The 14,408-nt window shown below is 40.2% G+C and overlaps 1 protein-coding gene across 6 annotated transcripts in view; it reads right to left on the minus strand.

Annotated features, from left to right (window-relative positions):
• Positions 1 to 14,408, minus strand: part of MAK (male germ cell associated kinase) — a 553,788-nt gene that overhangs the window by 314,319 nt on the left and 225,061 nt on the right. For all 6 annotated transcript variants that reach the window (XM_085607273.1, XM_085607269.1, XM_085607275.1 and 3 more), the window contains exon 6: positions 6,911 to 7,043. In XM_085607273.1, the coding sequence (XP_085463399.1) occupies positions 6,911 to 7,043 (133 nt within the window). The remainder of the gene's footprint in view (positions 1 to 6,910; positions 7,044 to 14,408) is intronic.

Raw genomic sequence — 14,408 nt, forward strand, 5'->3', positions numbered from 1 at the left:
GGCTCCTCAGGTCTGGAGGAACCTGTAGGTGTGCAACATTTTTAAGAGTGAGCAAGATAATGCAGTAGCACAGTTTCAAGCTAGATGCTACACAAAAAAATGTAAACATGGTGACACACAAGACTGTATTCTAAGGCATGTGGGGCTTTTCATTTTTGCAACACAAAGCTCATAGTACAAATGACCTTGTAGGTGAATTACCAGTCACAGTAAAAACATTGCCAGATTAGAAAGATTTTGTGTAGGCACTGTACTATCCTCAAAATGGATTCAGTTATTGAGGATAATGTATCGATACGACCCCTAATAACAAAATAGGGCTAAAAGATAGATAAAGCCAATTGGTCAATATCTAAAGCCGTTTTAAAAAAAATAAATTCGAAGTGCTAAATATCTAAAAACAGCATGAGTTGCAAATCATACAAGTCTCCATTTCCTCCAATTTCCAATATCACAGAATGTCTTAATACTAAAACTGCACATGCTATGTTTTAAATCGCCCTTCCCCAAAGAAACAAATCTCTGAACACATTAAGGCCAATCCTGTGACTAGAAATGACTGATTTTTATAAAAGCAAGTCAAAAATATAAGCATATTTTGCAATATAATGCATTCAAGGGGATGACAGAATTTTAGTCTTAAAATGCCTGGAATCAAAATACATGAAGGAGCTAGATTCATGTGTACCAAGAGCTTTGACTAGTGGCAAAGAGTTATCAATACATTTGGGACTATATCAATTAACCGTATCAACTATTAGTCAAAATTTTACATTTAAATCAGAACTTAGATGTACGTAAACATTACATTAACCTTGAAATTTCTGTTCATGAAAATCTTATGCCTTTTACTTTTTAATATACTTTGTAATGTTTTCTAGGTGAGGATGTCCATGGGGTCAATTTTGATTATGTTATTGTGAACTTTGAGGTCATTGACTTTCATGCTCCCTTCAGATTAATTTTCATCGAAGATTGACACATGATTGGATTTTTCATGCGGTGTTTACAAAGAAGATCGAAATGTAATTCTTCCACATTTTGGGTACCCTTATCATATGATGTGTTTCTCACATGACTGACTGGCGTTTTTATTTATTTATACCATTTACATATGACAGGCCTAGTTCTGTGATGCAGGACATATTACTCTGTATAAGTTTTTAGAAAGTCTCTTTTATCTCTTTATCTTTATTTATTACTAGCATATGTACGCTATTGCATAATTAACAGTACAGTGATCAATGTGTAGCCATTAAAAAACAAATAGCAGCACTTTAGTTCATTTAAAATCACGACTTTCCATAATTTTAGTTCCACATTAAACATTCTACTCCATAATAGGTTTTAAGCTAAAGAGGAAGAGGATAGGTTTCCTTCGGTTAGGAGGTGGATCACACTATACTAATTGGGCACTATTATGGTCAGAGGAACAGTTGCCCTGAACTTACGTTAACAATGCTTCATTTTACCAGATAAAAAATAACGTTGACATTTATACCGAAATACCAAAATAGTTTGATGTTTGTATTGGGCAGAGCTTTCAAATGCCTTCTTGTAACAGACAAGGCAGCCAGAATATAACTTGCCAGTGACATAAAAATCACTGGATTATGTGTTCTAAAACAAAGTGCCAGTGCTTTGGTGAAAGTTACAATTGAGAACTGCTTGAACAGTGATACAAGCCATGTAAAACATAAGCAATTCGTTTTTGTGCAAAACAGCAGAAAATCTGTTCGCACAAACTTACAGTTACAATGATTAGACATATGCTGATTGGAAGCAAATTTAGCCAAGCATACTCTAATCGGTAAAGTGTCTACGCAAAATTTTAAATATAGAGTGCGGCGTGCATCAGGAGCATTTTTATTGGAATATTTTTCCATACCCAATGTCTGTTTTACTTGCAAATAATTAATAGTCAGTTTAAGAAGCTTTCCAGTCCAACACAAGATTTCAGTTTCGACTCATAAAAGGCTTTTTTGACCACACCGGTTGTAGGGAAATCGATACAGCTGGGTTGGAACAAAGATGACAAAGGCCAAGCTCATTCACACATTTTTCAAAATGGATTGACCAGGGGTTGTGCTGGAGATTGCCTGGGGCTGATACTTTCAGATCCGCTTCAAGATATGACACCCCGTGGCACTTACAATTTAAACATGGCCAATACAATACTGGTGCTTGGGCAACAGTGTTGGTGGTAGGCACCAAACTTAACTTCAGGAATAGAGGCAGAAGTGGCGTGCCTGCCCAAATTCAAAGGGGACTGCAGGAAAGAGCTGCTTTCTATTTTTGTAATCAATTCCAATCACTGCATCCCAAAGCTTGGTGGCATAAACTGCTGCTGCTACCTCTTTGCCTGTAAACTTGTAAGATGACACTCAGGTCATACCAAACGATTTTATACTTGACCCGCAAGTTGGCTTTGAAAGGCACTGCAAAGTATTTGTTGCTTTTTCAATATGATCACGCCAATTCAGTTTGTTATTAAAAAGAATCCCCAACTAATTGTAGCTCTTAACAGTTTTGAGTACCTGGCCAGCTATTCTTGCAAGTTTCTTTAGACGAGGGGTCATTGAAGTTAGCATAGCTTTTGTTTTTTCTGCGTTGATGCATAGATCCTTGTGACTGCAAAAGCACTCAAAATTTTCAAGAGATGTATGCATTTCCATCTGTGTACATGTCAGTAATACTGCGTCATCCACAAAAAGACTATCTTTTTGTTGCACATCTTCAGAACATTTGAGCTCCTTCTAGATACAAATTCTTCAGAGTCATTCAGAAAGATGAGAAAAGTGACAGAGCTAGAACACAACTCTGTCATACACCAGAACACATTTTAAAGTAAGGGGTGTAAATTCCCCAGTGCTTTCAAAGAGGGCAAAGGCATTTGTTTCATCATGCAGTATTTTAACAGCTTTGATAAAGGATTTTTGCACCTCCATTTTAAGAAAGTTGATTTAGAAACTTGTCATTTGAAAATCTTTATGATAGATTTTGAATGAGGGATCATTCCCAACTAGCTTCACCAGTTGATCAATATCAAGTCTCCAACATTCACACAAAACCAAATTAATAAAAGTTTCGAATTTAACATCCAAAAGTGGCAAAGCGTTTTACCTACTTGAGACTTAAAAACCTTAGATTGATTTATTAATTTACACTGATCACATAAGTGTCACATTAATTTAATATTGCCTTAAGAATTAACATCTTATTCTATTTATAACAATGCTGAATGTTATTCAATTTGAATCTTGAAGTGTGTTAACTCTGATGATGTTAAGGCAAGGTTAATGCACTTTGATGGGCGTACATGACATACAGCCTACGAAGGTTTTGCTGATGAAGTGACTAAAACAGTATGTAGACGAGGGACCTTAATGAAACATCTGGTTATTTCCCAACAAAAATCTTTTAACTGCACCTCCCTAAGAATTATTTTTTATTTCTTTTCACTGTATTGATGCAAAGAAGATTGATAAAGGATATGGTATTGATGAATGTAAATTTGGTGTGCAACTGCAAGTTCAAATGTTTGCTACCATACTTTTATTTAAGTTAGCAAAATTAGTTTGTGTCTACTGAACTGAACATCACAAAATCTAGAGAAAAGGTAACTAAATGTACCAGAACTATAAAATACTTCTCATTTGATTTGTTAGCAAAACCACCCTGCTTCTCCAAAAATACTTTAAAAATAAAATAAAGGGCAGTATTTATGATATGTTAAAAATATTTTGTACATAAGTGCATTTATATGATTGACTTATTGGTAAAACACAAATACTAGTACCTGATCTAAACTTTATTAAATCAACTAACATTAGGATTAAGGAGACAGACTTGAGAACTCAACTTGGAAATAGAGTATCTTTACAAAGAACAGAGGTGTTTACGTGGAATCTAGATTGTGTACATATTACAGAATATAAAATTCTTGCAATTAGAAGAGGTTCCAGTAGTAGATTGTATTATTTTACATAGAAAGTGTAGGGCCATTTGTTCAGAGTAATGTAAACAATAATGAATATGGAGGATGCCATTTAGTTTGAGCCTAACATCCACTTACCCAATAGAATATTGGGCTCATCTATTATCATTCATATTTTGTCTGAAATGTGTACATCTATGGTCAAATTCTCCCACAAATTTATTTCTGTGCACTTTAATTAAAAAAGAAAGTCTAGTGTATTGCATGCTCAAAAACAGAGAAGTGACAATTTTAGCAAGATTAAATACTTAACATGTGGAAGGGGAGGAAGGGAACACATTTATCTGCATTTGGATCCATGAATAACCTAAGAATCTGATTAACATAAGGAAATAAACGAGAGACCAATCCAGTAGAAGAAATTGGCATGAAGATATGCCAGCTGCTGGAGATTATCTGCATGATACAAAGTGGTGTGTTTCACTCATTTGATTATGGATCCCTTTTTGTTTTGTAGCTTGCATTCACTTGTTGTATGACCATAAGTAATGACTTTCATTAACACAGAGGTCCTCTTGACATCCTTCCCCAATGTTTGGTATTGTTTGCTTTTTGTTCAGCACATGACCATTAAACCAATAAATTATTAAAATTGTCTGACTAGGATGTAACGGGTAGGAAGGTTAACCTTAAAAAACATACGCTTGCCTGATTTAAGGTCATACGTCTTTTTTTCTTTTGACCTTCCTTCTGTGTTGCCTCCTGTGAATTTGACAAATTTATACATACGCCGGAGGTGCTTGCAATTTTAACAAAGATTTGTACAACAGAATAGATCAGGCTCTGCAGAAAGAGGGTATTCCTAAAGTGAAGTCAAGGGTGGTTAGGATCCCTTCATACAAGGCTACTAAGTTACTGGTGTATAGAGGCCTGGCAGGTGAATTTAGTTCAGGATTACCAGCCAATCCCCATAATTGGGGTCATTTGTCTTGCACTGAGTGTCTGTTATGTATTTTCTGCAGTGCCCACAACAGCTTTTCTGTGGGGCCAGCTGAATAGTTGGTGTCTATTTGGGTCACTGTCTGGATGCCCACACAAGATGGAAGTTTCCCTTAAGATTTATTTTGGCCACAGTGGATGTAAAATATTTTCAGAACTTTGTTTTGTATCCTCTATCCAGTACAATGCTATCTGGCGGCAGACAGAGAAATACCATCCTTTCATCAGGCAGCACTTTCCCTGCTCTCTAATGTAACTTACCCGTTCCAATGTAGAACAAGCCATCACACAACAATAACCAAAACTGTGGTTCAAGTGGAGTGGTTCAAATTAACAAAATTCCATGACAGTCTGACCTGCTTGGTGTTTACTTCTACTGCAACTGCCTCGAAGGAGAAAGTAAACATCAAGGATGCACACCATCTCTATTAGGAGACTTTAAAATCTGAGAGTAGGTGGCTACTTGGTGGGTCATAGCATCCCAGCAGAGCACCTGGTATAACTAATGGCCCTCTGGTATAGAGACTCTTCTCTTTGGCACAACATAAAGAGCACTCTACACATTAGCGCACAGTAGCAGACAGACAATGCTTGCTAGAGAATGTAACTTGCAAGCAGGTGCATTGTTGAAGGGCTGGGTACAAGCCTAGCACCCCAGAGCTATCTTGCTTTAAAATGCTTATTGAACAATAGGAAAGGGACAGTTTACCTAAGTGACAGAATGAAAAGCACAAGAACCAGTTGTTAGAAGCTTCATGTGGAGGATGCCTCAAATGCGTGAGTGGTCCAGAGGCCATAAGATCATTATAGCTGGCAAGAATCTCTCAGAATGTGCTAAGGACCTAAAGAACAGCATCAGAGCCACTATGCTGTTGCTAAATAAATGCAAAAGAAACAATTGATGAACGGAATGTCGAACAATGCAAACATTCACCCCCAGTCACAAGGATCTGGGTTTAATCCATCATTCTTTTGTTCACCACACCACCCCAGTTTGGACCCAGCCAAATGCAAATCAGTCTTGACCCCATTCCTTGTGGGAACAGTCCAGCACAAACTGCCAAGCCAGGTTCTCCCTGGACTGGAAACAACCATCCTGGGACCGGTTTCAGGGTATCATCCTTCATCAGCCAGGCTAGCTTGAATCCAGTGGTGTAGTGAGCACGGACCCACGTCTGGGCATACCCTTCCCACTTAGGGTGACACATGCAAAAGAAAATATTGATGAATGGAATGCTGGACAATGCAAACATTTACCCCCACTCACAAGGATCTTGGTTTAATCCATCATTCTTTTTCTCACCACACCACCCCAGGTTGGACTCAGCCATATGCAAATGAGTCTTGACCCCATTCCTTGTGGGAACAGTCCAGCACGAACTGCCAAGCCAGGTTCTTCCTGGACTGCAAACAAGCATCCTGGGACCGGTTTCAGGGTATCACTCTTCATCAGCCCGGCTATCTTGAATCCAGTGGTGTAGTGAGCACGGGACCCACATTTGTTTTAAGTTTTAAAAGGGCAGCAGGGGTGCCAGATTTCCCCCACAGACTCACCCCAAGAAGGAGAATGAAGACATGAGGATTTTTTGTACAAAGTGCAATGATGTCTATTGATTAGACAAACATCAGAAAGGTGAAAAGGCAACCCCTTTGGTTGAGTAAAGTCACACACAACTGCATAGAATAGTACTGTGGGGTTTGAATTGAACAATAAGGCCATGTTATGCTCATTAGTGAGAACAATTCATAAAACATTTTAAAACTACAATATACAAATATGGGGAAAGGGTGTAGGTGAAAGGATTTAGAAGAACTTCTCTTACAGGATTTAGAATTGGACAGAATGTTATTCAGCCACTTTCCAACACAACGTATAGTATGCTGGCAGGGTAGAATGTGCTTCAGACTGCCTCTACATTAGTCTATTGTGTGCTGTATATCAGACACCATACTTTAACTATTGAGAACACTTACCATCTGGTAGATACATAATCGGTGTATGGTGGTTGTGACCTTAGTTCTCTCACTAGTCCAAAATCGGCAATTTTCACAAGTTCTGGACCCATACAAAGAAGATTCTCAGGCTTCATATCACGATGGAAAAAACCTATTTAGTAATTAATACAAAACAAGATAGTAAACAGTAATTCCAAGGTCTGTTGAAAATCCTGCAAGGAACAAAAATTTCTCTCTTTACTCTAACACCTTGTCCGCAAAACACATTCCCAAAACGCATGCAGCAGAATTCAATTGTTACTTAATGTCTCTATATTAGGCAAGGAAGTTAGTACAATCTTTACAGCATGGATATCACTAGGACAGTGAATGGTGACCGTTAATAATTAAGGAAATAATATTAACATGAGGTAATCCACATTTGAAACCCATTATCTAATACAATTAACACTAGAGTTCAATTATGTTTCTTTTCATAAAAATTATTGTTCCCAGGAATTCCCATATTTTGGAGGTTTTAAAATGTGATGCATTATAATAAGGGGTCTAAAGAGAGAATACTAATCTGCACAGACATATATCAACTTAACCCCCTCCGTGCTGAGCCACGATGGGCATGTGCTCAGGACGGCTCCCGGCCGTCCTAGCACCCACCCACGGGGGAAGCTCTGGCGCTCCCCCCGTGGGCCACCGATCTATGTGCCCCCACCGGGGAAGGCAGGGGAAGCCCTTCCCCTGCCTCCCCCTCCACATCATCTAATGACGTTCGCGCGCTGGCGTCATTAGAGGATACCGAATGCACTGGAAGCAATTTGCTTCCAGTGTATCGGTAAACGAGGTGGTGAGTTTCTCCTCGGGGCGGGTGGGGGGTACTTTTTAAAAGGCATCGGAGGAAAGGAAGGGTTTACCTTTCCTCCGATGTCTTTTAAAAAAGCATTCCTGCTGCACGATCGTGCCTGGGGCGCGATCGTGCAGTAGGAATGCCCGTTTTTTTTTTTTTAAATGGACATTTTGTTTTGTGGAGCGGCCCCCTGGGCAAGTGTCGCTCCACTTGGGGGAGCAATGTTTGTACTTTGTTCTTCCCCACTTGGGGGGTGGGTGGGGCAGATTGTGGCGTATTTAATTATTTTTATGTGCAGGTGCCCACTGGGCCACCAGGGATTTGTTTTAAATGCCCACTTTGTTTCGAGGAGTGGCCCCTTGGGCAAGGGTCGCTCCGCTTGGGGGAAAACATTATTTTCTTTGCTATGCCCCTCTTGGGGGGGGTGGGGGGGGGCAGTGAATAGCCTTTAAAAAAAGTTATATTTATGTATAGGTGGCCACTGGGGAGGAGCGGCCCCTTAGACAAGGGTTGCACCCCTATTAGGGGTCAATATGTTTTGGCTGTGTCTGCCCCCCTAGGGGGCAGATCGCGCCATTATTTTTAAATTAAAGTGGCCCACTAGACCACCAGGGATACATTTATGGAGAGTGGCCCCTTGGGCAAGGGTCACTCCCCCTTGGGGGCAATGTTTTTGGCTGTCTGCGTCCCCCTAGGGGGTCAGATCTCGCCATTTTTTAATGTAGTTGCCCACTAGACCACCAGGGATTAATTTGTGGGGAGTGGCCCCTTGGGCCAGGGTCGCTCCCCTTTATGGGAGAATGATTGGGGCCACTTTTGCCCTCTTTGGGTGGCAGATCAGCAGTATGTTTTTATGTCCATCTGCCCCCAAGGGGGGCAGAAGCCACTAGACACCAGGGTTTTTTAAATTTGGTGTTGGGGAGTGGCCTCCTGGGCAAGGGTTGTTCCCCTTTTACGGGGGTGAATATTTTATTTATACTGTTAGGCCCACCTACCCCTTAGCTTGGTTGGTGGATTGTGTGTAGACTGGTGCATTATTTGCATATATGATTGTAATGTTTTTTCTCCTTTTTATTCTAGTGTTACGCTTTTGATTCTTGTTTGAGGTTACGGCATTGGTTGTCCTGCAGTTTTGCGTAATTGCATTTATTTGGTAAGACAAAAACGTTTGTTGTGTTTACTCCAAATGAGTATTATTGTCATGCATGAATGATTTTTTTGGTAAGTAGTGTCATAATGGCAGCATATTTGTTAGTGTTCTGAGCATGACATTCTTTGTGATGCGTTTTGCATTGTCTTATGTGTAATTTTTTTTTTCTTTTTTAGTGGGATATTCTTGATCCTTACCGTGTCTGTGCAGAGTAGGTGGTGGTGAGTCTAGCTGCTTCTGGCAAGTGAGTGGTATAGTGTTGGAGTATATAGGTCTTTGTGCTAAAGCTACTTTTTGTTTATTTCAGTTTTTTACAAAGCGTTTGTTGTTGTTTGACAAGTTACCTTTATTAGTAAGCATTATGGCTAGCCGTAGAATGACTGCTCAGCAGGTGGTTGGTATGCTTCTTGAATCTGCCTCTGAGCAGGATTATGAGACTGACAGTGCGTCTGAGGGAGAGGAGGGAGGGGAAGATTCAGGCAGTGAGTTTTCTCTCCACATGGAATCATCGGATGATGAAGCTACTCTCAGTGTAGATGAAGCTACTCTTGGTGTGGATGAAGCTACTCTCGGTGTGGATGAAGCTACTCTCGGTGCGGATGAAGTGCCTGTTTAAGAGGAGGACACTGCTGTGCCGATGGTGCAAGAGGCATCAGGATTGCAGCCTGGGGCTTTAAGGCTTCCCATTGGAAGTGCTGGACTCTGGGTTGATCCAAACATGGTGCAGCCAGTGTTGCCAGCCTTTAGTGTTGATGCAGAGTGTAGAGTAGATTGTGATTTTTCTTTGCCTACACAGTTTTTTCAGTTGTTTATGGATGATGTATTTTTGGGTGAGATTGTTGAGCAGATTAATTTGTATGATGAACAGTTTTTGAGGGACAACAGTGCCAGACTTAGGCCCCACTCTAGAGCTACCCGGTGGGCTCCCACAAATCTGGAAGAGATGAAGAAGTTTTTGGGTTTGACTTTATTGATGGGTTTGATAAGGAAGCCGTCCATGGCTTCATATTGGTCTACCAGTCCCTTGATGGCAACAGCCATATTTCCTGCAATTATGACTAATGATCGGTATTTATTTTTGCTTCGGATGCTGCAATTTGTTGATAATGCTTTGGAGTTGCCACAAGATCACCCTGACTGTGACAGTCTTTTTAAGATTCGGCCTGTTCTTGATCACATTGTAGATCGAGTTTCAGGGATCTATACTCCAGGGAAATAAATATCTATTAATGAGTCTTTGGTCCTGTTCAAGGGCCGTTTGGTTTTTAGGCAGTACATTCTTAGTAAGAGGGCACGTTATGGAATTAAGCTGTATATGTATTCTGAAAGTAGGACACTTGGGAGGAACGCTGGGTGGTAGGACATTCGTGTCAGCACGGTGATGCCACAACTTTCCCACAAAAATATGCGAAGTGATTTTTTCAGCTAAATTTGAGGTTGACAGGGGATTCTGGGTAAGGAAACATTGCGGGATCCACGCAAGCCATACCGCCCTGGAATCCTCCAGGTGTCTAGTTTTCAGAAATGTGTGGGTTTGGGAGTTTTCCCTAGATGGCCATTGCAAGTCACTGCTCAGTTTTTGGCTCTGGGATCGTCGGGATCTTGGTGAACCTACAAGTCCTATATAGCCCTACAACCCGTAAGGTCCCGCAAATGTAACGGTATATTGCTTTCAAAGAGTAGTCATAGTTAGACGAAGTGAAAACGTTAACACAAAAGGCTTTTTTTTCTAACTAATTTTCAATTTTTCCTATATTTAACTGTTAGTTTCTATAAAGAAACCTTGAAGGATCTTTGCAAATGACCCCTTGCTGAATTCAGAATTGTGTCTACTTTACTAAAATGTATAGCTTTCCAGGATCCATTATTGCTTTCATACCCATTTCTATCATTAACTGAAAGGAGGTTGAAAGCACAAAAATAGCAAAAATAGGCTATGTCCCAGGAAAATGCCAAACTGTGTAAAAAAATTTGGTTTTCTGACAAAAGTCTGTCGTTCCCTAAAAGCTGGGAAAATGGTGATTTCAGCCCCACAAACCCTTTTTTGATACCATTTGCAGGGAAAAACCCAAAAGCTTTCATTTGCAGCACTTATTTCCCATTTTTCCCCCAAAAATCAAACATTGCTGTATTTTTGCTAATTTCTGGGTTCCCTCCAGGAGAATCCACAAACCCTGGGTACCTTTAGAATCCCCATGACGGTGGAAGAAAAGGACAAAAATTTGGCGTGGATACCTTTTGTGGTCCAAAAGTTACAGGGGCCTAAGCGAGTACTACCCCAAATAGCCAAAAAAAGGCTTAACACAAGGGGGGAAAAGGCCTAGCAGCGAAGGGTATAAGCAACTATAAATGCGACTCTCATAATTCAGTGGTGTATCAAAACAGCTCTAATATGTCTTCAGCGCTGTATTAGCAGGTCAAAATATATCAACATTTATCTTAGAAAATAAGAGGCACACATAACCATGCGACCAGAAGGTTCGCCTTCTCATTTTTTAATCTGCACAGTTCTAACCACCCCAAGCAATGCACTTAGGACTGGCTTGGGGACCAACAGCAGCCATATTCTCTAAACTCCTGCAAGTGGATGTAGTAAGTAATAAAGGAGATGTAAGTTTTTACAATGTCCATTGCCCAAAAAAATGTGGGCCTTCACTCTCACAATGTTGCCACCCCTTGCTCCACGCATGCCACTCGGTCCCTCCCTGTATCATCTCTGTATTCAAATGCCAGAAGCCGAAGACAAATTGCAATTATTAAGCACTATAACAAAATCTGTAGCTCAATGCATAATGTCTATGAAACCATCTCTTCTGTTCTAGAAAGCTGGTAGTGTCTACACTCCAACATTGTTAATTTACTGACAAAACAAAATCCACCACTTTAGCTCTTAAACAGGCAGTTTATTCCTTGATGTTGCTGTGAAGAGAAAAACAGGTATGTAGCCTTCAAGGGATTTATTTTAATGTTTGATTCAGTTATTTAGTATCTTTGGTAAGGCCGGTAACTTACCAAAGTAACTAGAGACTTTGAACCACTACAGTGCCGCAAAATATAAAAGAAACAAAGGCCCATTAATTTAAAAGGAGCTCACGGCACTAGTTAATGTGACCGAAAACGCAGTTTTCCAAAGTTGATGTCGGCACGTTTTTCCCCTGCAGTACAACTTTCGAGATAGAACAGAGATTTTGAAGCTGCATTGCATAACTACATGTGTAAACGAAAACGATTCTCGATATTTAACGAATAAATACTCAACAACCAGTGCCACAAATATTGAACCTAAGATACGTTCTGTGTAAACTTTGAATCAAGGCTGTCACAGCGTTGCAGATCCTCATTAAAGAGGTGTCCATACTACAGACTGAAGGGTTCAACTGCTATCAATACATCGTAGTCCTGAAGATGGTCTCACTGACGCAAGCTTAGAGACCGAAACTTCGACATTAGCACTTTTCTTTGCCAAATTAATTTCTTTACTTAGATTGTGAGAAAGTGTTGACAATTGGAATTGTGAAGGCTGAATCAATCAATTGTGGCCTTCTTATTTCATTGTATGTATTATTTTGAATACCCTTTGTGAAGTTTCAAAGATAAAATCGGATTACTTTTACACCAGTTTTTGTCATTTTTTGCTGTTTTCTATATAAAAAACACCTTTTGTGCATTGAATTGAAAGATAAATTTAAAAATTGACGCTAATTTAATCTAGAATAATTCATCAGGCAGATAATCACTATATTCTGCTCTCAATAAAGATACTAAATAACTGAATTAAACATTAAAATAAATCCCTGGAAGGCTACATACCTGTTTATCTATTTCGCCCAAGCCCTCAAGAGTAGACTGGGTTGTCCACTACACTTTTCAGCTGTGAAGAGAAGGTCCTATTTGCTCAAAGGTTTTCGACCTACCAGGACTCAAAGCACTGGATGATGATCAGAACGTCACCTTTTAATCTGAAGAACCAGACATTGGCAGCAAAAAAAGTATCACACGGTCATTAAAATAAGGGTCAGAGCCACTGGGAATAAACCAAAATCTCACTGTCTTGAAAACCAAGAACCAGAGAGACTGACAGTGGTGGATAATGGGAGCAGGTCAAAGGCAGAACCCCACTGTTACTAGAATTGAGGGCCCCAGGCGCTGTCGGAAGCCAGCATCAGAATCTCATGGTTATAACAAAATAAGGACTCAAGACCTGGCAGATAATAAAACTTGAGGGCCCAGATAATGATAATAAGGAAAATTCTCAGTCATCACTGTTGCAGACTCTTGTTACTGGCATTAATCCAAAACTCTACTTTACTTGAAAATGAGGGACACATATTTTAACAGCAGGGGAAAACTCAACTGTCACTGTAGCTGAAAACCCAGGACCAGGTAGCAGGTTTCAATGTGATTAGCAAAGATGACACGAGCAAAACCAAATCCCACTTTCAAAGAAATAGGTATTTTTGGGAGGATGTGGCATACTTGAGCTTCTACAGGGGTAGTAGTGGGCTTCACATGGTTAAATAGGAATCATTTATTTTGTTGTAAAGATCACAGGGCAGACTCAATCGCTTCCTCGTGTCTAAGAGAGTAGCTCCAAGGCACCCGTACACAGACTAAATAATTGATCACACAACCTGATAGTGTGGATGTCAGGGCACAAATCCAGTCCTGGTTCTTTGGGCCAGATGCACGACTGTTTTTAAAAGAACCGGGCAGTTTGCGCCCACTAAAATGGCTTTTAGCATGAACAAAACCTATTTTGTGAGTCGGTAACCTATTACCGACTTGAAAAATAGGGTTTGCGAGTCAGTGTTAGGAAGGGGCGTGCCCAGGGCGTCTCTTCCTAAAAGCGAGTCATCGGGGCATGTATGAATGTTTGCGGACAGAATTTGGCGCAAAACATTCATATTTTACCAACTGCCTACTCTTGAAAAATTAAACAGTAGCTTTTCATTTTTATTTTTGAAAAACATCCAGTTGTCCTTCAAGGAACATGGGTTTCAAATTTCTCATATGAACCTTTTTCACCAGAGACAAACTGGATCCAGAAATGTTTAAAGCAATGGCTTGTTAGTGCTGCCAAATTGTACTGTATGATATTGCCCATGCAGTGAAGGAACACCACTGGAAGTGATATCGAAAGAAACGTGCAAGAAGCCACTGGGGCCATTCACATTAGTTCTATTTGTTCTTTTCTGTACCACCACAGTGAAGAACCAGTTACTTACCTCTGGTAGCGCCTTTTCTGGTTGATACTCGTTCTAACCGCAGGTTCCTCACCTTTAGAATATTTCCTATGCACCAGATAGGATTAGGACTGTTTTCATGGCAGTGCTCCAGCATGCCGCTAGATGGCTCCATGTGGCTCCACGGTGTCTTCGTTTAGTCGCGGAAGTAATGATGTGGAACCGCATTAGTACCACCCCTATGCACCCCCTCAGTTTCTTGCATGAACTTCCATTTCCTTTGATGTTGTGCACAACACAATTGAAGGTAGCAATTGTAGATCTCTAATTTGGGATCTTTTT

This window comes from Triturus cristatus, chromosome 5_2 (genome assembly GCF_964204655.1).
Source record: "Triturus cristatus chromosome 5_2, aTriCri1.1, whole genome shotgun sequence".
NCBI classification, from domain to species: Eukaryota; Metazoa; Chordata; class Amphibia; order Caudata; family Salamandridae; genus Triturus; species Triturus cristatus.